Here is a 27,573-nt window from a genome sequence, read left to right on the forward strand (position 1 = left end):
CCAGTAATTGAAAGCACTAAACTCCCCAAATTAGCATCTCCTCCCTTTTCAAGCTACTCATGGGTCCTATACTGCACCAAGCTATTGTCATTAATTATACTTTAGACTAATATCGAGATAATGCCCTGGCCATTTATGTTGTTTCTATGCAGTGGTGCCAAATGCTTTCTGCCATGTTATTAGGGAATATGATTACCAGACTAGTTTTCTGTAAATCACTGAGAATATCATACTGAACATTCTTTTTCTTGTAATGTCCCTTTGTGGAACAAGGAGTTTCTGCAGTGACTTAGTGACTTAGTCATGGTGCTACATTTAGAATCTTTATAATGCAACCAGGAAAGGTCAGGATGCTTACTTTCCATAGAAAGATTATTCACTCATTAAAAATTAAAATACATTGTTCATTTTAGGTGGCGGGCTGGATATTATTATTTCCCACATGCCCAATTCAGCAGTACAGAACTAAAAACAGCCTTGCTGGGTAGCATTTTGAGGTCATCTGTGTTGGACTCTCATACTCCCACCACTACAAACTCCTCATTCCTAATTTATTAGCACCAAATTTGTTGAAAACTTATAGATCTGAATATGCAGAGATAATAAAATACTTAGATTTGTACTAGAGAAGGAAGGAAGCTTTTTTAATTTGAGTCTGCTTTTATTCAATAAACATTTACTCAACATTAGCTCTATACTGAGAATAGTGTTGGGCCCTGGGGTTGTGAACATGAATAAAACATGGTCACTTTACCTGAGAAGGACATAATGTAGTATGTATGGAATAGACATATGAAAAAACAGTTACAATATTATAAGATATTCATAATAAAAGTGTGAACAAAGTGCTGTGAGAAGACTGAAGGAAAAACTGAAGAGGGGCTGGGAGAACATTTTCCCATTCAATGCCAGAAATGAACATTTGGAAAATGGGAATAAAATAAAAATACCTTTTATAATAATATCAAAAACATAAATGCTTAACAATAAACTTAAAGAAGCATGTGAAAGAACTACGTAGAGAAAATATGTGAGCAAATATACAATACTTTTCTTTGTAATCTAAATTTCCTTAAAATAGAATTGCTTATTTAAGGCAAAAATAATAGCCATGTGTTATGGGGCTTATAAAACATGTATAAGTAAAATATATGACAACAATAGTTCAGAGGACTAGAGGGGAAAATTGAAGTATACTAGTGTAAGTTTTTTAAACTATATGTAAAGTAGAATCATATTATTTGAAGTTAGATGACTAAAAATTAAAAATGCAAACTCTAGAACAACCACTAAAAAATACATATAAATAATAAGCTACTGGGTAAAATAAAATGGAAAACAAAAATATACCCAGTTCTTCCAAAAAAGTCTGAAAAAGAGGAAAAAATGGAATAAAGAATACAAGGGTAAAATATGAAACAAAGAGTACAGTGGTAGGCTTGATCTCAGCAATATTCATATTTACTTTAAATTTAAGCGGACTATATACATGTCTTAAAAGACAGAGATCATTAACATCTCCTCCCTTCTATTCAACTTTGTGCTTGAACAATTAGGCAAGAAAAACAGATTGGAAAGGAAAAAGGAAAAACTATTTTCATCTGCAGACAACTTTTCTATGTGTAAGAAAAATCCTAAACAAACTAAAAATATTTACTGGATTTAATAAATGAATTTAACAGTGTGGTAGAATGCAAGTTCACTTACAAAAATTAACATTATTTTAAGAAATAAGCATTTGGGAAATGGAAATTAAAAATATGCCATTTACATTAGTATCAAAAATGTAAATGCTAAAGAATACACTTAAAGAAAAACATACAAGATCTATACACTGCGAACTCTGAAACATTCCTGAGGTAAATTAGAGAGAATTAAAAGAAATGGGCAGATACACCATGATTATGGATAAACTATACCCAATATTGTTAAGATATCTTTCTTCCCAATGTGAGCTATAGCGCTACTACATTCTCAACCAAATTGCAGAAAGTTTTTAAATAATGTTTTGAAATGTCAGGCTGATTTTAAAATTCATATGGAAATGCAAAGACCCAGAAGAGTCTCACAAATAAAAAGAAGAAAAAAATTTGGAGGACTTACCTAATTTGAAGACTTATTATAAAGCTGCAATATTCAAGACAGAATGATAATGGGGTCAAATAGATAGTAGGTCAATGGAACCAAAAAAAGTTCCTGAAATAGATCCACATTTGTACAGTCAGTTGATTTTTTGACGAAGGCAGTGAGGTAACTCAGTATAGAAAGGAAGTTATTATGACTGAGGATACTTGAACAAGTGGCTATTTATAAGGAGAAAAATGAACTTCAATATATACCTCAGTATATAATCACACCACAGATTATGGGGCGCCTGGGTGGCTCGGTTGAGCGTCCGACTTCAGCTCAGGTCATGATCTCAGGGTCTCTGAGTTCGAGCCCTGCGTCGGGCTCTGTGCTGACAGCTCAGAGCCTGGAGACTGTTTCAGATTCTCTCTCCCTCTCCCTCTCTCAGATTCTCTCTCCCTCTCTCTCTGACCCTCCCCCGTTCATGCTCTGTCTCTTTCTGTCTCAAAAATAAATAAACGTTAAAAAAAATCACACTATAGATTAAAATTAATTACAGGTGGATTATATTCCTAAAAGTAAAATTAACAATGCAAAGCTTCAAGAAGAAAATGTGGAAGAATATCTTTGTGAACTTGGTGTGGATCACGCCCTTGATAAACTCAAGGAAGATCCCTTGATAAACTCAAGGAAGCACTACTAATAAAAGAAAGACAAAGGAAATGCATTTCATAAAAATTAAATACTACTAAAAGACAGCATTTCTAAGTTCAATATGAAGCCACAAACTGAAATAAAATATTTATAATATGTATATAGACAGAAAACTTTCATCTGAAATAAAAGATTTCTATATTTTGTAAAAAATAAGAGATAATCTCCTCCCCCCCCCACCCATAATCTACCACCAAATGGGTAAAAAAATTGAAAAGGCACTTCACAAAAGATTATGAATAAGTGGCCAATAAACAAATAAAAATAAGCTCATCATCATTAGTCATTAGGGGAATAAAAAATAAAACCATAACAAAATGTAATTAAATGCCCATTAGAATGATTAAAATTTAGAAAACTGATAAACCAAATGTTGGCAAAGATGTAAAACACCTGAATTTCATACATTGCTGCAGGGGATTGATAATGTGTCTGTCAGTTTTTCATAAATAAAATATATTCCTAATCTCATGATCGAACAATTTTTTCTCTGGGTACTTTTCCTGAGAGAAATGAAAGCATATTTATACAAGAATACATGTAGGTAAGTATTCATAGGAGCATTATTAATAATATCAAAAATTAGAGACACCTCAAATGTCCTAAAGTAGATGAATAGCACACTGTGATGCATTAAACGCCATTATTGAATGAACCATTACTAAAATTTATGCCAATATGGCTGAGTACTAAAAGCATATTGCTGGGCAAAAGAAGCCCAACAAAAGAGAGTGCATACTGTATGGTTGCATTTATGTGAGTTCAAAGACAAGAAAAACCAATTTATATTGAAAGAAGTTAGAACATTGTTTGCCTGGGGGGGCTAGGGTTTTCAGACTATTTTTTATCTTCATTGGAATGTGAGTTACGTGGATATGTGCATTTGTCGAAACTCATCAACATATATACTTAAGAACAGTTCATTTTGCTATGAGTAAATTATACCTGATTTAAAACTAAATTTAAAAATTTAAAAAGTAGAGGTAATTGGCAAAAATGATATATAAATCTCCTTAAAATCTCATGGATACAATCAAATAATCTCACGGATTAAAATCTGAGGAGTAAACCATATTTTTTGTTGTTGCTTTGTTTTAGTTTTTGCTCTCTGAGTATATTTTAGTAGTTTTTTTTTTTTTTTTTAATGGGGGATTTACCTTCTTATATAACAGAAAGTCTAGAAGTAGAAAAGTTCCCGAATTTCTTAATTCAGTAGTTTAATGTTATCATCAAGCACAATTTCTTCTATCTTCCCTCTTTATACCCCTCAGCATTTCTCTTCAAGATCATTTCCCATTAATGCTATTATGAGTGTTTTGATTCCAGGCATTTGTGCCTGCACAGCAATGTCTAGCGAAAGAATGAAGGACCACTAGTTCCTTGTGTCACTTGAACTTTTTCCTATTATAAAATATTTGACATATCAAATGGTATTTCATATATGTAAGGTTTAAAAAAGTAATAGTGAAATAGGGACACTTCGGTGGCTCAGTCAGTTAACTGTCCAACTTTGGCTCAGGTCATGATCTCCCGGTTGGTGAGTTTGAGCCCTGCATCAGGCTTTCTGCTGCGAGTGCAGAGCATGCTTCAGATCCTCTGTCCCTGTTTCTCTCTGCCCCTCCCCCACTCTCACTTTCTCTCCCTCTCTCTCAAAAATAAACATAAAAAAATTTTATAAAAATATAATAAATAAAAAAATAATGATGAAACAAACATGCGTGACTCTACCACGTAGCTTGAAAAAGTAGACACAGATTCTTGTGGTTACTCACATTAATAGCAGTAGCTAGAATGTCAACATTCATGTCCGTTCCTCTGCCCTCAACCACGTAGGGTGACTCAAAGGTCGGGTGACTACTGCATATAGAGTGGGTTACATTTTGGAAGAGGAACTCCAAAGGAGTGTATTTATACTGGCAAAGGAAGCCATGTATTTATAATGGCAGTAAGCATGGCTTGTCCCAGAGGGACACCTTATCTTTATTATACTGGAGAGTAATCAAACCTGCCCTTTGTTCCGGAGGGAGATACTATCTCTCTCTTCCAAGACTGTTTGCTTTGTAATTATCCTTGAGAAGATAGTCTGGAATAAAGACAGCCAGTGGTTCTGTTTGCAAGATATGGAGAAGTGTGAAAGATCTGATAGAGTATTGTCTTTCAACAGGGGTGTGCTTCTACCCCACCTACATCCCCCATATTTATGATGCATGACCTATTGTCTCAGCATGATTTAATGCATAGCTTCTTCTTTCCCCAAATATTTGCGATGCAGACTTTAACATAATTAGGTTTCCATGTATGTATGTGTCTGTTTTTGGCTCTTTATTAATTTATAGGTCTAGTTCTGCATCAATCCCACATACATTTACTAACTACAACTGTGGACCCTCCTAACCTCCACAAACACCCATTCTGCTCTTCTTCAGGAATGTTTTATATGTTCTTGCCCTTTCATTCTTTCTTAAATTTAAAAAATCTACCAAGTTCCCACGTAAAATATTTTTTCTTACAATTCAGACCTTCCTGCTGGGATTGTTTCGCTAGTTCTAAAGTTTGTTTAAAAGTTCTCTATTAAGCTCCGTGCAGGTGTCTTCAATGTGACTTCCCACCATAGATAGATTCTAAGCTTTGTTTCTTGGATTCTACATGCTACTATCTAAAAATGAAAGTTCTCATCTTCAGACATCAGCAGATGACCTAGGGACAAGAGGCAACTTCAGATCTTTTACTTCTCTGCATGAATTGTTTCACATTGTTTTCAGCCTCAGAATTAATTTCTTTTCTTTTTTCTTTTCTTTTTTCTTTCTTTTTTCTTTTCTTTTTCCTTTCCGTTTCTTTCTTTCTTTCTTTCTTTCTTTCTTTCTTTCTTTTCCGTCTGGCACTTCAGTTATGCATTAAAAATAGAATTTGTATATTTCATTTAATTTTTTAGGAGTTTTACACCGAGTGGTTTTTAGGATATCAAATCATTCATTTTTCCAGAAACAGAAGTCTTGTGTCAATCGTGGTTTTAAAATTGTTTAACTCACAGAATTGTGTCTTGCACACAACATATTCAGTAAAGTGAGCTTAACTGAACTGAAAAAGATTTCAGCTGGATTTCTCTGATGCTGCTTCATCATACTCAATAAGACAGTGCTTAATTTGGCATTACCACCATTACATGATTTTATCCTGTCCTTAATACTTTGCAAAATTATAAAATATTTTAAATATATGGAAAATAATGTAATTGAAATCTTTGTACTTAACCAAGATTAAATTGATGTTAATATAGTGCCCATTTTTTTTCTTGGTTTTGGTTTTATGATTATATAACAAAGTAATGTGTATGGTTTTGTATATTTTAAAATTTTATATTAATAATATAATGATCTTCATACCCTTTTGAAACTTGCCTTTTCCCCCACTCAACATCATGTTTGAAAAATTTATCTACGCTGATACCTTAAGCTTGAATTCAGTTATTTCAAGTCCTATATATAATTCTATTATCAATTAGTGTTTATTTAAAAGTCCCTTTATTCTGCAATAAGCATGCTTATATATATATGCTCTTGAGCATATGTTTGAGATTTTTAAAGTTAGTTGCCTAGAACTGAAAGTACTGTATAATAAATAGTTCTAAACTTTAACTTACTAAGTATATCCAATTCTTTTTATCTAATCTTTATGATTGTGATGGTGTTGATCATTATAAAAATAAAACATCTTCCCTTATTTTATTATTTAGTGTTTATGATTTGTGAAAAGTACCTAGTACTAGTCAGGATAAGGATTATGCTGCATATATGTTATGCATGACACCTTGTGTTTAATTCAAATTACATTAAAGTTTATGCTATTAAATAATGAAAAATTAGGTGATTTAGAAATTCACGCCCCCCCCTTTTTCTATAGGTATTTATGAGCCTCCATTTATTGTACTACTGCAGTGAACCAACCTTGGATGTGAAAATTGCCTTTTGTCAGGTGTGTGTTCCTTACAGGTAAAACAAGGTACAGTATATTCCCTTGTATTTCCATTTTGCCATTTCAGCTTGCCTATGTTCTACACCAAGTTAGTATTGATATGGATTTAAAATGACTTGGGAATTAGAGGTGGGTAGTTAGATGTTTTTTCTTTCCCAGTTTTCTTAAGTTAGAATAGAAATGAAGATAATTCTTTTTAATGATTACAAATAATAGTGTTTAATCACTGTGTAATGTGATTTCTTATTAGATTTTATTTATACTTAATGTCAGTAATATGTCTTTCCTAATCCTTGAATGTGGCTTCAATCATCAAAATAGCTGAAGTCTGTGTTATCATTTCTCATCCTAAGGACTAATGAGCTCTATGTAGCAGTTCTCTGATGCCCACATATAGTAACATGCAGGGAGTGCTCAGTTTGTTTTTGATGCCCAGTGCTAACTAGTAGTTGGTAAAAGGGTAAACAATAATAATAGCAAATAAAGGTATATTTAACCTACAACAAACAATAAGAAGGTAGTGTAAACAGACCAGATAAAAGACTGCTTTCCTTTATTCGCACACATTATTCTTAGGAAAGAAGCTACCTGAGAGTGCCTGGGTGGCTCAGTAGGTTAAGCATCCAACTTCAGCTCAGGTCATGATCTCATGGTTCGTGAGTTCGAGCACTGTGTCAGGCTCTGTGCTGACAGCTCACAGCCTGGAGCTTGCTTCGGATTCTGTGTCTCCCTCTCTCTCTGCTCCTCCCCTGCTCACGGTCTGTCTCTCTCTCTCAAAAATAAATAAATGTTAAAAAAAATTAAAAAAAAAAAAGCTACCTGGGGTCCTTTTCCTACTATAGGTATGTTTAGGGTAATCCTAAATTCAGCCTATTGTTATGGTATAATTAATAGTGTTCCTTTTTACTCTCAGGACTGTTCTTTGGATAATAAATTATATAGTAACTTTATTCATGCCCCAAGCAAAAAGCAATTCAGTTTTTCTGTATGATTTTCATTGTATCTTCTCACTGAGCTGTACTGTAAACAGACAGTGGCATGCATCCATTGGAACAAGGTTTAAAAAATAACTACACCTTCTATTATTTTAGTACAGTTTTTTCTGATTCTAGAAGTAATATGTGCTTATTACAGAAAACGTAAAAACGTATACAGGGAAACAAATATTCTCTCTGAGTATAAGTAGAATTTCTATTGGAGAATAAAACGTGTTTGTTACATGCTACAAATAGGATTTACTGATCTGCCTCATCTCTCTGACCTCTGAATGTCATAGTGCTGGAGGCCTCAGGCCTTTAGATAACTTCCAGTCTCTAACAAGAACTCTGGATCTGGGCAGCCTTGGTTAGAAACTCCAAATCTACCACTTATTAGCCATTTACTTGTGACCTTGGGCAAGTTACTTAATCTCTCGGTGCTGTAGTTTCTAAATTTGCAAAAAGAGGACAATCATAGTACCTACCTTCCAGGGTCATGAGAATTAAGTGAGTTAGTACTTGCTAGAACATGTGTTTGTTAAATGGCTAACTAAACTTCAAATAAATTTGCATTCATTCTTCTGGTGCTCCAATTGAGTCCCAGTGTTTTAAGTATTATCAGTATCTTGACTACTTCCACAGTTATGTGGCCAACCCAAACCTCTCTCCAAAATCAGACTCAGGCCCAAGTGCCTGTCCTACATCTTCACTTACAGGCCTATCAAACTCTGCAGACACTGAACCAAATTCCTGAACTTTCCTCCAAAATTGCTCTACTCTAATTCAGTAAATGCTAGATTCACCTTTCTCAGGGCCTTAGAACAAAATCTTTGGAATCATCTTTTGGGCAGCACTTCCCATTCAGTTTGTTAGTAAATACTGTTGGCTCTATATTTAAAATATATCTGAAATCTCACCACTTCCCAACATTCTGTCCACTACCACTTTGACCCAACTGTTATTTAAATTCTAGTTAGCTGACAGATAGTGTAATTAGTTTCAGGAGTAGAATTTAATGATTCAACCTACTATGGCCTCTTGCCTGGATGATCACCAGAGCTTCCTCCTTTGCTCACCCCCACAATAGTGAACTCTCAAAACATCAGCAAAAGTCATATTTGGAAAGTATAAGTGAGATCATGCCTCTCCTTGGCTAAAACCAAAACAAAACAGAAAAACCTTTCAATGTCTTTCCATCTCACTTATGGTAAAAACCAAAATTCTTAAAATAAATACCCAAGCCTTTACCATGTAGTCACCTAGAGACCCCCTCCCAGAAATGCTCTTCCTTTAGTGTCCACTTGGCTCACTCCTCCACCACCATCAGGACTTTGCTCAAATGTCATTTTTTAAGGGAACCTTTCCTGGTTCTCCCATTTAAAATTGCCCCTTCTTACCTAGTCTGCTTACCTGACTTCTCAGAATTCCTCTCCCCCTATAACACTTTTTAGTAGCTGATATACCATATGTGTGACTAGTATGTTGTGTCTCTCTCTCCACTAAAATGCATTTTTCACAAGGGCAGGAATTTTTTCACTGGTGTGGTGGAGCAAGCTCACACAGGCTCACAAGAGTTGATTGAGCACCTGTCTCCCCAACTCAAAGTTCAATGGTGTGAGGTCAGTAGATTGAAGTCTGTTACTATCGGAGTATGTACATTATGTAAATAAGCAATTACTACAAACAAGTCCCCTCCCTCCCTGTGGTTGTTGAATATTTACCCAGCATGCTGTTGAAATTTTGTCTCATTCTCACACTGATGTGCCAGAGTGCTAACCACAACATGTGGCATGGCGTGGGCTGTCACTGAATATTTGCGTAATGAATCAATGAATGATGTATATTTGGTTTAGGTAAGCAGTTGCAACTATGACTGTGCATTGGTTGAAATGAGCAGGCCTGAACTTCTGGGTAGAATGTCAGGGCCCTACCACTGGCAGGCTATTTGACTGTGTGCTGTTTCCTTAGATTCTGAGATCCTATTCATTAACGATGGCCATTAACACTTATAAAGTGAACCGCAAACAAAAAACTAATTCATGTTTTATGTATCTCAAGGTTAAGTCTGAACTTCAAAGATGATCAATAAAAAAGATCTTAAAACTTAAGCTGTAGTTTTCAATCCAGAGTCTTTTTGTAGGTTAACTCTATTTTTCCAATCAGCTCCCGATCTTTGGGTGCAGATGCAGAATGTCTCTTTCTAGTGAGAGTTCTTTTAAAGCAAAGGAATAAAGAGAAGTAAAGCATGAGCTTTATTAATGACTCTGATTTTTGTTTTTTTTTTTTGCTTTTGGTATTTTGCTTTTTTTTTTTTTTTAGCTTTTGGTATCTAGATACATGCATATTGTATAGATTTAAAAACATCTAAAAATAGTATAGTAAGCAGAATGTTGCTGGTTGTGACTCTGAATATTTTGTTTACTTTCCATGTAGAATTTTTTTTGATAATGTCTGTTTATTTTTCTTTTCTGTAGCCCTGTGCCTGACTTACTACCCCAGCAATTTAGAGAAAAGAGTGTTTTCAGTTTTAGAGACAGTTATGCACATGGATTTACTTTCAAACTGTGTTTTTGGAAGCTTTTTGTTTCCTGAGGCATTTCACAGGTTCCTGGTATGCTGTTGGGTTTAACCTGATCACCAGCAGGGTTAGGTTGTTTCCAACTTCTTGTCAGACAGACAATACACAAAGACCTTAAGTAATTTGTCAATAACTGGTCAAGTGTATTCAGAATCCAGGTCTCTTGAATCTTAATCTGTGGCTTTTTATACTATGTAATATTTCCAATTTTTTCATTTGTTATCAATAAGCAGTTACAGAAAATATAGAAAGTTAAATTGCTTAAGATTCTCTCTCTCTCTGCCTCTCTCTCTCCCCCTCTCCCCTGCTTGAGCTCTCTTTCTCTCTTTCTCAAAAACAAAGACAAAAACAGAAACAAAAACTTACTCTTGTAGCAACACTGTTGATCATTTCCGATTTATTATTTTTTAGTGCATCATGTTCCTCTCAATCTTTAGAAATTTGAGGATGTTAGCAAATACTTTATGGGCTATGTTCACTTCTTAGAACTTTTTATAAACCTGGAAATAAGTAAACCAGGGAACTTAAAAAGATGGGTATTCTAGAATGCCCATGGAATGGTTTAGTTTTAAGTGATATGTTCAGATTACAGTACCTAGGACATTAAAAAAATATCATTAAACCTGATGCCAGGGTTATAGTTTTTAAAAAAATAGTTTTTTGCTTTAAAGCATATTGAATTTGAAGTATCTTGATTTGCTCAACTTTATTTCATTTGATGGGTTATGGTGTTTCTGTTTCAAAGATGATGGAACTATGTGGTTAAATCTTTTACACTTCATTGGATGGCCATCTTAGATGGAAAGAACTCTTTTATACCAACATAGAGGAGTGGAGCAGCAAAGGAAAAGACATTTTGATGGGGCAAGGCAAAGGAAAACCTGTATAATCTTACAGGGAAACTGAAAACCATTTTTGGTGGTCTATGAAATAAATGGCATTGTTTGTATATTTTAGATTTTTGCGGAGATTGTCTGCCACCTCAAAACACCAAATTAGACACTGACTTCCGATAAATATGGTTTAAGGGAATCAGTAGATTGAACATGGATATATTTGAAGTTCTTTGTATTTTGTAAATGAATGGCTATAATTTTGAAATATAAACTGATAAACCTTTCCTTTATTATTTTAGTTTTTCATGTAACAGAGAAAGAAAAAAATTATCTTAGTTTTTCCTTTCAAGGGATTTCTTGTCCTGTGTATTATTTAAGGAAGCCCAGCTCTGACTTTCTTCTATATCTGCTTTTATACATTGCGTTTAATTTTGCATTCATTGTCTAAACTCCCAATACAATAAAACCTTGGTTTGTGAGAATAATTCGTTCTGGAAACATGCTTATCATCAAAGCACTTATATATCAAAGTGAATTTCCCCATAAGAAATAAAGGAAACTCAGATGATTCATCCACAACCCAAAAATATTCGTATAAAAATGATTACAATACTGTAATATAATACAAAATAATAAAGAAAATTCAAAACATAAAGAAAAACAAGCAAATCAACCTGCACTTACCTTTGAAAACCTTCATGGCTGGTGTGAGGGAGACAAGAAAGAGGAGAGGTGGGTTATTGTGTAGGATGACTTTCACTATCACTAATGGAATCACTGCTAGCTATTGGCTAGCTATTGGCTCAATGGAATCTATTCCATTGGAATAGATGGAAGCTATTGTATACGCTTGGATGTTGACTACATTTACAGTATTAATAAGCTCTTGTCATATACTCTATTTAATGTAACTCACAATAAGGCAGCAGAGGAAAGGGTCTATATCTGCAGGCAGTCTGACCTAGAGTGAAGCAACACATTCCTAAGCTAACTCTTGTATGGAAAAACAAAGCACTGTCCATTGGTACTTTGAAGGGACAAAAAATACGCTAGTGCTGGTTGTGGGCACCTTTCAGTGTTCTGAAAAATCACTGATTTCTGCCAAATACCATGGCTAACATCCGAGCATGGGAGATGGTCACCCACAATACTGCAACGAGCGAGAGAGAGATAGAGAAGAGCCATTGGCTCAGTTGTGATCATGTGACATTTGGTGTCACATACTACTCATATTGCAAGACATTGCTCGTTTATCAAATTAAAATTTATTAGAAATGTTTCTCATCTTGCAGAACACTCGCAGAACAAGTGACTCGTAATCCAAGGTTTTACTGTATGTATATGCTTTCATGCATGGGCTGTCCATGGGTAAATTACTAAAGACATAGCAAACATTCTTGTGAAAACATGGTATATCTTGAATCATGAAATAAATCACTGAGATATATATACTATCAGGATAATAGCTAGCATAGCTATTTTTATGAGTGAATCTTTCATCATGTTTGAAAGTACTTTTTTTCCATATGTTCACATGTGACAATGCAGACAATTTCAAAAGAGAAAATTTAATGTTATATTTATGTCTTATACCTTGGGAAGATTTTTTTTTCCTAATGACTTATTAAATAATTATTTGAGTTAATGAATAGATTTAGTTATGCTACAAAGATTAACAAAAAAGTGTAAAGGTCTTAAGATCTGTTTCTATAATGGTGAACTTTCTGTATTGGTTGATTGCGGGTATGTGTTTGGTTTGCTTGAAGCACGAAAAGGTCAAACTTGACTTCTTGTTGAATGATCTTAAACATGAATGTAAATGTAGCTTTGTACTATACGTTTAATTATGGTTAAGGTATTAATCAGATTAAATGAAGTTATTGCCTACATCTTTAAAAATAGCTGTGCTATAAAATATCCCAGAATTACCTGTGGTTTTCAGTGTATAGTAAATCATGCTCTGTAAGGAAAGCATCAATATGTGCATTCTATTTTGATCTGCATAGTGTTCTTTAGTAATCAATGCATTCATTATGCACTATTTTAATTCCATGTGAGACTTTGGAAAATACATTAAGTGATAATTTTGCTTTTCTGTACAGGTATTATTTGAAGTTGGGGTGCATGATATACAAAAGCTGAATTTTTCAGTAGGTTAAGAAGAATAATGTTAATTTAGATCATGAGTTCCAAAACCAGTTCCAATCTGGAATGTGTCATTCAACTCTTCTTTTGTTCATCTTCTCTAAAGGTGAATATTTATTTGGTTATATACTCTATACATCTCTAACTGATTCCTAAAAATGTTAAGGCAGTTACAAAAGTGCATATCCAAAAGATGAAGACCCAGACTTTGGAGAACATGGAACTACTAAACTTAAGTACTAATTAGATCTTTTTATAATTGTGCAATGAAAGAATCTTAATAATATAATGATTTGGATTTGAGAATAATGTTCTTTATTGTGTAAATGAAAACAGGGTTCCAGTGTCCATATTTTTAAATGTAGCATTTGATAAACTCTAATTTCCCCTTCTAAAAAACATATGAGACAACTCTTTGTAAACATTTTGATTCCTAAATGACTTTTTACTTTCCTTTTGAGGAAACATAACCTCTTACTCCTACCCTAAGAAAGAGTTTCTTTAAAAATTAACTATTATTTAATAAGGTGGAAAATTTTTCCTGTCTTGACTATATAATGCCACTTATTGCTGGCTATTTTATACTTCTTTTTTTATTGTAGACAAATTGAGAACGTGTAAATAAAAAATGTAGAATTCATGTGATTAGTTTAGTAGGCTAAATCATTGTGGTAATGAAGCCAGCATTCCAAGTTTGATCCTTTAAGAGGGAATTTAATATTAAGCTCTTTGAGGGCAGGAACTTTATATTCTCTGTGCCTAGAACATTGCTTGACAATTGTAAGACCCAAGTAAGTATTTGTTGAATGAAAAGCATACTGCAGTAATAGATAGACCTCAAGTCTCAGTGACTTATCAGAGCAAAAGTTTATTTCTTCTTATACAAAGTCTAGTACAGGTTAACAAGGGTTCTTCTCTATCTGGTGACTCAAGAATTTAGGTTCTTACTGTCTTGTGATGTGCCAGCTAAGACACCATAGTATGGAAAGAGATGGATTGTGGTGGCCCATCCCCTAAATGCCCCTGAATTTAGCTAACACCTGCCATTTCTACTTGTAATCCATTGGCCAGAAATCATCACATGGCCCCAACAGTACTGCAGGGGAAGGCTGGGGAATGTAGTAGAGGATGTGAATATTCATGGAACACTGTTTTTGCCACAGATGAAAACACAGAAAAATATTTTATTACTTAACCATTCTGAACCCTGTTGGTTATGTATTGACTATATAGCAATATTATAGTGTCTTGGGATGGCACTACAGTTCAAGCCAACTTTTTGTTAAAAACACTCTAAAATTGCTATTTAGCTACGTGCTTTTAAATGTTATCTTCTCAATAATAATAATTGTACTAGTATAATTATTATTATCAATAATAATTATTATACTATCAATTAGTATTATTATCAATAATAATAATTATACTAGTAGTAGTAAACTTTGTTGATGGTTTTTTAAGTAAGCTTATACCATACTAAGAGCTTTACATTTAACCTTCTCACTAATGAAAAGAGTAGCATATCGCTGTTATTCCATAAATAAGTATACTGAGTATAAGATTGTAAAAAGCTTGACTGAGAACTGACAGTCATGATTCTTAGAGAAAAGCTGGATTTTTACCCTTTGCTAAAGTTCTCAGTCTAGGATTTCTCAATGGCAAAATCAGAATATTAAGTCTTACATGAAATGATTTATTATACACCTAGCACCGTGTCTTGTCCTAATACTAGCTTGGTGATTAGCAGGCATTCAAGCAGTATTACTTTTCTGCCCTCATATATAAATGACAAGGGGCAGAAGCCATTCCCACTTTATTATTGATTACTGCAATGTGCTTTTTCACGTCATTGAAAATAATGGTTAAACATAATTTAAGTCTTAAAGTTTTACTGCATTATTGATTTGTTATAAGCCATTGATTCCACAGAGTATCCATCTCTGGGAAACCAATATAAAAGTCATATACTTTTCAGGCTGTAATCCTCCTCAGAGAGTAATACTTTAAGAAACAGAGTGGAGAAAATATGCTCTTGACAAAACAGAATCTAATCGTAAATATCATTAAGTATTGTTGTCTCAAATCTCCCTTTTTAAAACTTATATGTAAATTATTTGATTCAGATTTAAAATGGATTGAACCCATATTATGGTATTCTGCATAATATTCATGGTCATTCTGCATGGAATAACTCATTCTGCATGGAATAGCTGCATGAAATAACTGGTCATTATATGAGAATGAATAGCTCAACATCATTTATACCAAAAGCACAATCAGCACTTTTGGCAGATACTTTTCTGTATCCAAAGGACAATACTAAAATAATATCTAACAGATTAACCAGTTAATTTTCTGTAGGTTCATTTTGTAGCTAATTTATCTTGGCTATCCATAGCATGGATATGGTATATCCATAGCATCTTCAATAGTGCCTGATGTACAGTCAGTGATCAATATATATTTAACAAGCAAATAGAATCAGACCCTTTACATTTCTAGGCAGTTCTGAAAATCCACCTTTCCCTCATCAACACTGTCTACTTCAATCTTGAATTATGTAATGTTCATCTAAGTTCAAACTCCAGGCTAAGACAATAGATAAATACAAGAGAAGGGCATGTTATTCATTCATTTCTCTTGATCTTCTAAGCTCTATTCCCATAGCTCACCTTATCATAAGAAAACCATATCCTTGTTCTAAATTATTCTAGCTGAACTAGTGAATGGTTTAGCAAAAAAAACCAAAAACCAAAAACCAAAAAACAAACAAACAAAAAAACACATGTTTTAGAGTTGAATAAACTTCAATTTATATTAATTGACACGACTAATTAATGGTTCTAAGACCATTAATTCAACCACTGTTGAACCAATTAACAGCTCTGTACGCCACTTTCCTCGCCTGTAGTTAGTGTTAAATACAGTATTTAACAGAATACATACAGAGTTCACCTTTAGCAAGTAAGCAATTAATACTGCTTTACCTTTCTTTCTGCCCTTGAATTATTGAGAGCTGATATCATGTAAATCATATGAAAAATATTTTTATGCTTTTGATTAAAAATACATCTACTATTTGATGTTTGATTCCGGGTTATTACATAAAGAACTATTGAATATTCTTCCTGAGTTAAGTACTAGAGAGGGTTTATCTTTCCTATGAAGTGGTCTGGTATGATATATTCTGTGAGATTAATGAATCAAAACTTGCCACTTAATTGTGTTTTGTTGTTGGTTGTCATTATGTTTTTCTTTTGGCTTAGTGAAAGAATGACACTAAGTTTTGTGCTCAAAGCAATAGATAGTCATAACTTAAGCCTTCTGGTAAAACTGTCATCTCCCAGCCTGTTTTCTTTGAGGTCTGTTCCTAAAACTGGATTTAATGATTTTATTGTTCCCATATCCTTTATGGTGTTCTACACAAATCCTTTTTGGAACCACACAGAATATAAATAATAAATGAATGAAAGAATAACATGACTTGCTCAAGTTTTCACAGGTGTTAAGTGCAGAACTAATCCAGGCTTGGTGTTATTTTCAGCTGTACCATTCAAGAGAAACTAAGGAAGCTCAACCTCTACATATTTTTAAACCTTAATGTCTCCTGCTCAGGAAATGACTAGCAGTAACATAGGACAGTCATACACAAATGAAAATGGGGAGGGAATACTTGTGGCATATAGGTTATTAAATTTGAGAAGAATGCATCAAAGCTTTGGATACCTGCAGGATAAGATCAGTAATGTAGGACATTTTTCTTTTGCAAAACTCCATAGCTATAGGCTAGCAACTAACTGATAATGCGGACTCATTCCACAAAGCCCTTTCTTACAGGTCTGCATAAAGTGCAGGCTTTTCACAGAACAGATTATATTCAGATTTCCTCTCTGCCTACCAGACTGCCAGTGGCAATAATATCTTCTTTTAATTTAGCTTTAAAATTTTTTCACAGATGGGGGATAGGGAGGAAATGGGTTTGCTTTGAATTTTTGCAGAAAAAATTTCTCCTATATCCACATAGAAACATTGATTCATTTAAACATGAGGGGCACCTGGGTGGCTTAGTCGGTTGAGTGTCCGACTTTGGCTCAGGTCATGATCTGGCAGTCTGTGAGTTCAAGCCCCGTGTTGGGCTCTGTGCTGACAGCCCAGAGCCTGGAGCCTGCTTTGGATTCTGTGTCTCCCTCTCTCTCTGCCCCTCCCCCGCTCATGCTCTGTCTCTCTCTCTGTCAAAAATAAATAAACATTAAAAGAAATTTAAACATGATATTAATATTCAGTGGAGGAATGAGTTATTTAAAAAAATAATGTGAATCAATAATAGAATAGACTGTTCTAAACCTATAATTATTTTGAACCGTATTGATTTTCATAAGTTACCACTGTGGTGATTTATAATTTTTAAATACAATATTACTTATTTATAATTAACTAATTTCTTCTCTGGAAAGACTTTCCATTTTGATGAGCATTTATGAATACCTTTGTGTTTTAGTATAAATTCAATATAAACGGATTATGGAATGTTTATTTTTATGAGCCAATTGAGAGAGCATCAGTTGGATACTATATTATACCTATGAAACACATCCCTGGGAATATGATGTCTGGGCCTGCTAATGAGGTGATGATTCCAAGGAGAGTCACCATGACATTTTTAATTCCATGTCTTTTGTTTACTTGGTTTGACATGCATAGCTTCCCGTTTTTACTTCTCCAACTAGCCCTCTTTAAATGGTGACCTCTTAGGTCTCTTATATTTACTATTCTCTAAAATACTGATTCTTCACACAATCCTAAAATTTGTATGGAACCACAAAAGACCCTGAATAGCCAAAGTAATATTGAAGAAGAAAACCAAAGCATCACAATTCCAAACTTTAGCTTCTACTACAAAGCTGTCATCATCAAGACAGTATGGTATTGGCACAAAAACAGACACATAGACCAATGGAATGGAATAGAGTACCTAGAATTAGACTGACAAATGTATGGCTAACTAATCTTTGACAAAGCAGGAAAGAACATCCAATGGAAAAAAGACATTCTCTTTAGCAAATGGTGCTGGGAGAACTGGACAGCAACATGCTGAAGAATGAAACTAGACCACTTTCTTACACCATTCACAAAAATAAACTCAAAATGGATAAAGGACCTGAATGTGAGACGGGGAACCACCAAAACCCTAGAGGAGAAAGCAGGCAACAACCCCTTTGACTTCAGCCGCAGCAATTTCTTACTTGATGCATCTCTGAAGGCAAGGGAATTAAAAGCAGAAATGAACTATTGGGACCTCATGAAGATAAAAACTTCTGCACTGCAAAGGAAACAATCAACAAAACCAAAAGGCAACTGACAGAATGGGAAAAGATATTTGCAAATGACATATTGGATAAAGGGCTAGTATCCAAAATCTATAAAGAACTTACAAAGTCGACACCCAAAAAACAAATAATCCAGTGAAGAAATGGGCAGAAGACATGAATAGACACTTTTCCGAAGAAGACATCCAGATGGCCAACAGACAAATGAAATGATGCTCAGTGTCACTCATCATCAGGGAAATTCAAATCCAAACCACACTGAGAGACCACCTCACACCAGAGTGGCTAAAATAAAAAAATCAGGAAACTACAGATGCTGTTGAGGATGTGGAGAAATGGGAACCCTCTTGAACTGTTGGTGGGAATGCAAACTGGTGCAGCTGCTCTGGAGCACAGTGAGGAGGTTCCTCAAAAAATTAAAAATAGATCTACCCTGTGATCCAGCAATAGCACTACTAGGAATTTCACTACAGGAATACAGGAGTGTTAATGCATAGGGGCACATGTACCCCAATGTTTATAGCAGTGCTTTTATCAATAGCTAAATTATGGAAACAGCCTAAGTATCCATCAACTGATGAATGGATAAAGAATATGTGGTTTATATATACAATGGGATACAACTTGGCAATGAGAAGAATGAAATCCTTCCATTTGCAGCAACATGGATGGAACTGGAAGGTATTATGCTGAGTGAAATAAGTCAGTCAGAAAAGGACAGATATTCTATGTTTTCACTTCATTTGTGGATCTTGAGAAACTTAAACAGAAGACCATGGGGGAAGGGAAGAGGAAAAAATAGTTACAGAGAGGGAGGGAGGCAAACCATAAGAGACTCTTAAATACAGAGAATAAGCTGAGGGTGGGTGGGGGATGGGTAGGGGGAGGGGAACATGGGTGATGGGCATTGAGGAGGGCACTTGTTGGATGAGCACTGGGTGTTATATGTAAGCCAATTTGACAATAAATTGTGTTAAAGAAAAAATAAAATAGTGGTTCTTTAAGTGAGGAATTTGTTAAAAATACAGACTGTTAGCCTTACCCCAGTTCTACTGAATCAGAAACTTTCAGTGAGGCTCAGCAATCCATCTCTTACAAGTCCCTTAAGTAGTTCTGATCCATTTTGAAACTTCAGAATCTTTATTGGCTGGTCATGCCCTCCCAGTGTGAAATTTTGGCTCTTCCCTTCCTGGATTCAGCTCATCAGCTCCCAGTGACCTGAACTGGGAATATTTTTTTTAGCATTGATAATTTTTTATAGTACACTTAATGGCATACTTTCATAGGAACATTTTATTTATTTATTTATTTTTTTTTTTAAATTAAAAAAAAAATTTTTTTTTAACATTTATTTATTTTTGAGACAGAGAGAGACAGAGCATGAATGGTGTAGGAGCAGAGAGAGAGGGAGATACAGAATCAGAAGCAGGCTCCAGGCTCTGGGCCATCAGCCCAGAGCCCGACGCGGGGCTCGAACTCATGGACCGTGAGATCGTGACCTGAGCTGAAGTCGGACACTCAACCGACTGAGCCACCCAGGCGCCCCCATAGGAACATTTTAACGTTTATTTATTTTTGAGACAGAGAGAGACAGAGCATGAACGGGGGAGGGGCAGAGAGAGAAGGAGACACAGAATCGGAAACAGGCTCCAGGCTCTGAGCCATCAGCCCAGAGCCCGACGCGGGGCTCGAACTCATGGACCGCGAGATCGTGACCTGGCTGAAGTCGGACATTTAACCGACTGTGCCACCCAGGCGCCCCGGAACATTTTAAAGAGAAAGTTTATATTTGAACTTTACAATCATGAAAAAACTGCATGGAAATTGAGGATAAAATATACTGTATTAAATATGTTCTGAGCTTTTTGAGTTTCAATTTGGATTTGTAAACTTGGGGCACAGATGAAATCTGCCGGAAGCTTTTCAACACAACATGTTTGCCATCAAAATTTTGGTTACAACATCAATCCAAGAAAATTTCCAGTGTCATTATCTCTCTGTCTTACTGTTTAATAATTAAAATAGCCTTTCCCAATTATTTGAGGTACTTTCAAGGATGTGTTTTCTAACTTTTAGATTTTATATGAAGTTTAATTCAAAGTTACATATAAAGAGAATACTTGAAAGTAAATTGTGTGTGTGTGTGTGTGTGTGAATTCACAAACTTTGTAATGATAATTTTCGAAGATGGCAGTGTAGGAGGACACTGGGCTTACCTTGTCCTGATGATTGCTTAGATTCCACCCACATCTACCTAAATAACCCAGAAAACCACCAGAAGAGTAGCAGAATGGACTCTCCAGAGCCAAGCGTAGACAAGAGGCCCATAGAAGAGGCTGACGGTAGACAAGAGGGTGGAGAAGCAGTGTGTGCTACATGGACTGGTGGGAGGGAGCCGGGGTGGTGGAGGGGCAGCCTGCTGGGAAAGGCAGGGCCCCTGAAGTCTGGCTTGCAAAAGCAGAGAGGCAGGACTCCGTGAGTTCTGACAGCCAGCGGGACTTAACATCTGGAATGTTAAAAGTCAACAGCTCTGCTCTCAGAGAGCAGGGAGGGAGAGAGGACGCCAGGAGGGAGAGTTGTTGAGCCCTGGAAGGACAAAGCTCGGTGGGGGAACAAAGGCACTGGCAAGCACCATTTCCCTCTCCCATCCACCAGCCAAAATTCCAAGAGGAACCAGTTCCTGTCACCGAACTTGCTTGTACCTTGCAAATGCCCAATTCTGTGCTTCTGTGGATCCATCCCTCCAACGGACCTGCCTCCCTCCTGGTGCTGCAGGGCCCCTCCCACAGGGGACCACCAATGGTAAATCGAGCTAAGCCTGCCCCTCCTTCCCCTGTGCACCTTGGGAATCCACCCCTTCTAATATGCCCTTAGCCAGATCCCATCGAAGGAGCACCACAATCCTGGAAGTGTCCAAGCTGCCCAGACAGGGGCCACACCACTCCACAGTGAGTCCTGCCCCTGGGAGAGGGGAAGATAAGGTAAACACCAGTCTGACTGTGGCCCCAGCAGTGGGCTGGGGGCAGACATCGGGTCTGACTGCGGCCCTGCCCACCAACACAAGTTTCTCCGGACAGCACAGGGGAAGTTCCCTGCAGTTTAGCTACCACAGGGACTACCCAAAATGATGAAATGGAAGAATTCTCCTCAAAAGAAACTCCAGGAAGTAGAGACAGTTAATGAATTGATCAAAACCGATTTAAGCAATATAACAGAATAAGAATTTAGAATAATTGTCATAAAATTAATTGCTGGGCTTGAAAAAAGCCTAGAGGACAGCAGAGAATCTATTGCTACAGAGATCAAAGGACTAGAAAAATGGTCATGAGGAACTAAAAAATGCTATAAATGAGGTGTAAAATAAAATGGAGGTGGCCATAGCACAGATTGAAGAGGCAGAGGAGACAATAGGTGAATTAGAAGATAAAATTATGGAACAAGAAGAAGTTGAGGAGAGATAAAAAAAAATCCAGGAGTATGAGGGGAGAATTAGAGAACTAAGTGATGCAATCAAATGGAAAAATATGCATATCATAGGAATTCCAGAAGAAGAAGAGAGAGAGAAAGGGGCTGAAGGCTGAAGGTGTACTTGAACAAATCATAGTTGAGAACTTCCCTGATCTAGAGAAGGAAAAAGGCATTGAAATCCAAGAGGCGCAGAGAACTCCCTTCAGATGTAACTTGAATCCATCTTCAACACATCATATAATAGTGAAACTGGCAAAATACAAGGATAAAGAGAAAATTCTGAAAGCAGATAGGGATAAACATGCTCTAACATATAAAGGGAGACCGATAAGACTAGTGACAGATCTATCTACCAAAACTTGGAAGGCAAGAAAAGAATGGCAGGGAATCTTCAATGTGATGAACAGAAAAAAATATGCAGCCGAGAATCCTTTATCCAGCAAGTCTGTCATTCAGAATAGAAGGAAAGATAAAGGTTTTCCCAAACAAAAACTGAAGGAATTCATCACCACTACAACAGCCCTACAAGAGATCCTAAGGGGGATTCTGTGAGTGAAATGTTGCAAGGACCACAAGGTACCAGAGACATCCCTATAGGCATGAAACCTACAGACATCACAATGACTCTAAACCCAGATCTTTCAATAATGACACTGAATGTAAATGGACTAAATGCTCCAACCAAAAGACATAGGGTATCAGAATGGATAAAAAAACAAGGCCCATCTATTTGCTGTCTACAAGAGACTCATTTTAGACCTGAGGACACCTTCATATTGAATGTGAGGGGATGGAGAACTATCTATCATGCTACTGGAGGTCAAAAGAAAGCTGGAGTAGCCATAGTTATATCAGACAAACTAGACTTTAAATTAAAGTCTGTAACAAGAGGTGAAGAAGGGCATTATATAATAATTACAGGGTCTATCCCTCAGGAAGAGCTAACAATTATAAATGTCTATGAGCCGAATACAGGAGCCCCCAAATATATAAAACAATTAATCACAAACATAAGCTACCTTATTTATAAGAATGTGGCAATTGCAAGGGACTTTAATACTCCTCTTACAACAAAGAATAGATCATCTAGACAGAGAATCAATGAAGAAACAAGGGCCCTGAATGATACATTGGATCAGATGGACTTGACAGATATATTTAGAACTCTGCATCCCAAAATCACAGAATATACTTTCTTCTTGAGTGCACATGGAACATTCTCCAAGATAGATTACATACTGTGTCACAAAACAGCCCTTCATAAGTATAAAAGAATTGAGATCATAGCATGCACACTTTCAGACCACAATGCTATGAAACTTGAAATCAACCACAGGAAAAAGTCTGGAAAACCTCCAAAAGCATGGAGGTTAAAGAACACCCTACTAAAGAATGAATGGGTCAACCAGGCAATTAGAGAAGAAATTAAAAAATTTATGGAAACAAATGAAAATGAAAATACAACAATCCAAACCCTTTGGGATGCAGCGAAGGCAGTCCTGAGAAGAAAATGCATTGCATTTCAGGCCTATCTCAAGAAACAAGAAGAATCCCCAATACAAAATCTAACAGCACACCTAAAGGAAATAGAAGCAGAACAGCAAAGACACCCCAAACCCAGCAGAAGAAGAAAAATAATAAAGATCAGAGCAGAAATGATCTAGAATCTAAAAAAACTGTAGAGCAGATCAATGAAACCAAGAGTTGGTTTTTTGAAAAAAAGAAACAAAATTGATAAACCTCTAGCCAGGCTTCTCAAAAAGAAAAGGGAGATGACCCAAATAGATAAAATCATGAATGAAAATGTAATTATGACAACCAATCCCTCAGAAATACAAGCAATTATCAGGGAATACTATGAAAAATTATATGCCAACAAACTGGACAACCTGGAAGAAATGAACAAATTCCTAAGCACCCACACACTTCCAAAACTCAAACAGGAAGAAATAGAAAACTGGAACAGACCCATAACTAGCGAAGAAATGGAATCAGTTATCAAAAATCTCCCAACAAATAAGAGTCCAGGACCACATGGCTTCCCAGGGGAATTCTACCAGACATTTAAAGCAGGGATAATACCTATCTTCTCAAGCTGTTCAAAAAAATGTAAAGGGAAGGTAAAACTTCCAGACTCATTCTATAAGCCAGCATGAGTTTGATTCCCAAACCAGACAGAGACCCAGCAAAAAAAGAGAACTAAAAAAAAGAGGCCAATATCCCTGATGAATATGGATGCAAAAATTCTCAATAAGATACTAGCAAATTGAATTCAACAGCATATAAAAAGAATTATTCACCATGATCAAGTGGGATTCATTGCTGGGCTGCAGGGCTGGCTCAGTATTCAGAAATCAATCAATGTGATATATCACATTAATAAAAGAAAAGATAAGAACCATATGATCCTGTCAATTGATGCAGAAAAAGCACTTGACAAAATTCAGCAGCCTTTCTTAATAAAAACCCTCGAGAAAGCCGGGATAGAAGGAACATACTTAAACATCATAAAAGCCATTTATGAAAAGCCCACAGCTGATATCATCCTCAATGGGGAAAAACTGAGAGCTTTCCCCCTGAGATCAGGAACACTACAGGGATGTCCACTCTCACCGCTGTTGTTTAACATAGTGTTGGAAGTTCTAGCATCAGCAATCAGACAACAAAAGGAAATCAAAGGCATCAAAACTGGCAGATGAAGTCAAGCTTTCACTGTTTGCAGATGACATGATATTATACATGGAATACCCAATAGACTCCACCAAAAGTCTGCTATAACTGATAGATGAATTCAGCAATGTCGCAGGGTACAAAATTAATGTACAGAAATCAGTTACATTCTTATACACTAATAATGAAGCAACAGAAAAACAAATAAACTGATCCCATTCACAATTGCACCAAGAATCATAAAATACCTAAGAATAAACCTAACCAAAGATGTAAAAGATCTGTATGCTGAAAACTATAGAAAGCTTATGAAGGTAATTGAAGAAGATACAAAGAAATGGAAAAACATTGTGTGCACATGGATTGGAAGAATAAATATTGTTAAAAGTCAATACTACCCAAAACAATCTACACATTCAATGCAATCCCAATCAAAATTGCACCAGCATTCTTCTTGAAGCCAGAGAAAGCAATCCTAAAATTTGTGTGGAGCCACAAAAGACCCCGAATAGTCAAAGTAATATTGAAGAAGAAGACCAAAGCAGGAGTCATCACAATCCCAGACTTTAGCCTCTACTACAAATTGTCATCCTCAAGACAGCATGGTATTGGCACAAAAACAGACACATAGACCAATGGAATAGAATAGAGTACCCAGAATTGGACCCACAAAAGTATGGCCAACTAATCTTGGACAAAGCAGGAAAGAACATCCAATAGATTAAAGACATTCTCTTTAGTAAATGGTGCTGGGAGAACTGGACAGCAACATGCAGAAGAATGAAACTAGACCACTATCTTACACCATTAACAAAAATAAACTCAAAATGGATAAAGGACCTGAATGTGAGACAGGAAACCATCAAAACCGTAGAGGAGAAAGCAGGAAAAAACCTCTTTGACCTCAGCTGCAGTAATTTCTTACTTGACACATCTCCAAAGGCAAGGGAATTAAAAGCAGAAATGAACTATTGGGACCTCATGAGGATAAAAAGCTTTTGCACTGCAAAGGAAACAATTAACAAAACTAAAAGGCAACTGATGGAATGGGAAAAGATATTTGCAAATGACATATCAGACAAAAGGCTAGTATCCAAAATCTATAAAGAACTCACCAAACTCCACACCCGAAAAACAAATAATCCAGTGAAGAAATGGGCAGAAAACATGAATAGACACTTCTCTAAAGAAGACATCCAGATGGCCAACAGGCACATGAAATGATGCTCAACGTCACTCCTCATCAGGGAAATACAAATCAAAACCACACTGAGATATCACCTCACACCAGAGTGGCTAAAATAAAAAAATCAGGAGACTATAGATGCTGGAGAGGATGTTGAGAAACAGGAATCCTCTTGCTCTGTTGGTGGGAATGCAAACTGGTGCAGCCTCTCTGGAAACAGTGTGGAGGTTCCTCAAAAAATTAAAATAGATCTACCCTATGACCCAGCAATAGCACTGCTAGGAATTTACCCAAGGGATACGGGAGTGCTGATGCATAGGGCACTTGTACCCCAATGTTTATAGCAGCACTTTCAACAATAGCCAAATTGTGGAAAGAGCCGAAATGTCCATCAACTGATGAATGGATAAAGAAATTGTGGTTTATACACACAATGGAATACCACTTGGCAATGAAAAAGAATGAAATATGGCCTTTCGTAGCAATGTGGATGGAACTGGAGAGTGTTATGCTAAGTGAAATAAGTCATACAGAGAAAGACAGATACCATATGTTTTCACTCTTATGTGGATTCTGAGAAACTTAACAGAAGACCATGGGGAGGGTAAGGGAAAAAAAATTTAGAGAGGGAGGGAGGCAAACCATAAGAGACTCTTAAAAACTGAGAACAAACTGAGGATTGATGGGGGAGTGGGAGGGAGGGGAAAGTGGGTGATGGGCATTGAGGAGGGCACCTTTTGGGATGAGCACTGGGTGTTGTATGGAAACCAATTTGACAATAAATTTCATATTAAAAATTAATTAATTAATTAATTACAAATGATGATTTTCAATATCATTGTGAGAAATTATATGCTTAAAATGGAGAAAAAAGATCATGAAGTAATTTTTCTTTTAGAAAATGTGTCAAGGCACTAGATAGCTTTTATTTGTCACTTTTTGACTGGGAATTCATACTCTTCTTACTGAAATCTTGCTGCTGGTATACACTCTGTGATTGTTTTAACCATTTTTATTTTATTTTTTATTTTTTTTTAATATTTATTTATTTTTGAGACAGAGAGAGACAGAGCATGAACAGGGGAGGGGCAGAGAGAGAAGGAGACACAGAATCTGAAACGGGCTCCAGGCTCTGAGCGGTCAGCACAGAGCCCGACGCGGGGCTCGAACTCGCGGACCGTGAGATCATGACCTGAGCCGAAGTCGGCCGCTTAACCGACTGAGCCACCCAGGCGCCCCATTAACCATTTTTATCAAATTGCCAAGACTATACGTAGCTTCCCCATCCTATAAAAAGTTCTGTTACAGACATGCACTGGGAAAAATGACAGGGTGCTTCTCAGGACTGTGAATAATTGCTGAGATGAAATGATATAGTCCATTATAGCACTTGGCCAACTGTTGACCTTTCTTAATACCGAGACTTTGAGTCTGGGTCAGTGAGGTTCTTTCAAATATTTCAACATGAGATGAGGGGTAATCCTTGTCATAATTAGGACTCTGGTTTCCCATTTGTGTGCCAGGAACAATGTAATTTGGCAATACATAAATACACAAAATGTGTTCCCTGACGCAGATGCAGAAATCTCATTTTACTTTTCAAATATGTCAGGCAGAAGTATAAGTTCGGATT

General features: G+C 36.1%; 1 protein-coding gene across 5 annotated transcripts in view; it reads left to right on the forward strand.

Annotated features, from left to right (window-relative positions):
- The window catches only part of MAPK10 (mitogen-activated protein kinase 10), a 316,646-nt gene that overhangs the window by 145,913 nt on the left and 143,160 nt on the right, over positions 1-27,573 (forward strand). For 3 of the 5 annotated variants that reach the window (XM_045473444.1, XM_045473443.1, XM_045473445.1), the window contains one exon: positions 6,682-6,753. The exons of 1 other annotated variant lie outside the window; for it this stretch is intronic. In XM_045473444.1, coding sequence (XP_045329400.1) covers positions 6,688-6,753 — 66 coding nt within the window. In that variant the 5' untranslated portion in view covers positions 6,682-6,687. Of the gene's footprint in view, positions 1-6,681; positions 6,781-27,573 lie in introns of those variants that run through there. One more of the 5 variants, XM_045473446.1, reaches the window with a different exon arrangement.

The sequence above is a fragment of the Leopardus geoffroyi genome, chromosome B1 (assembly GCF_018350155.1).
Source record: "Leopardus geoffroyi isolate Oge1 chromosome B1, O.geoffroyi_Oge1_pat1.0, whole genome shotgun sequence".
NCBI lineage: Eukaryota > Metazoa > Chordata > Mammalia > Carnivora > Felidae > Leopardus > Leopardus geoffroyi.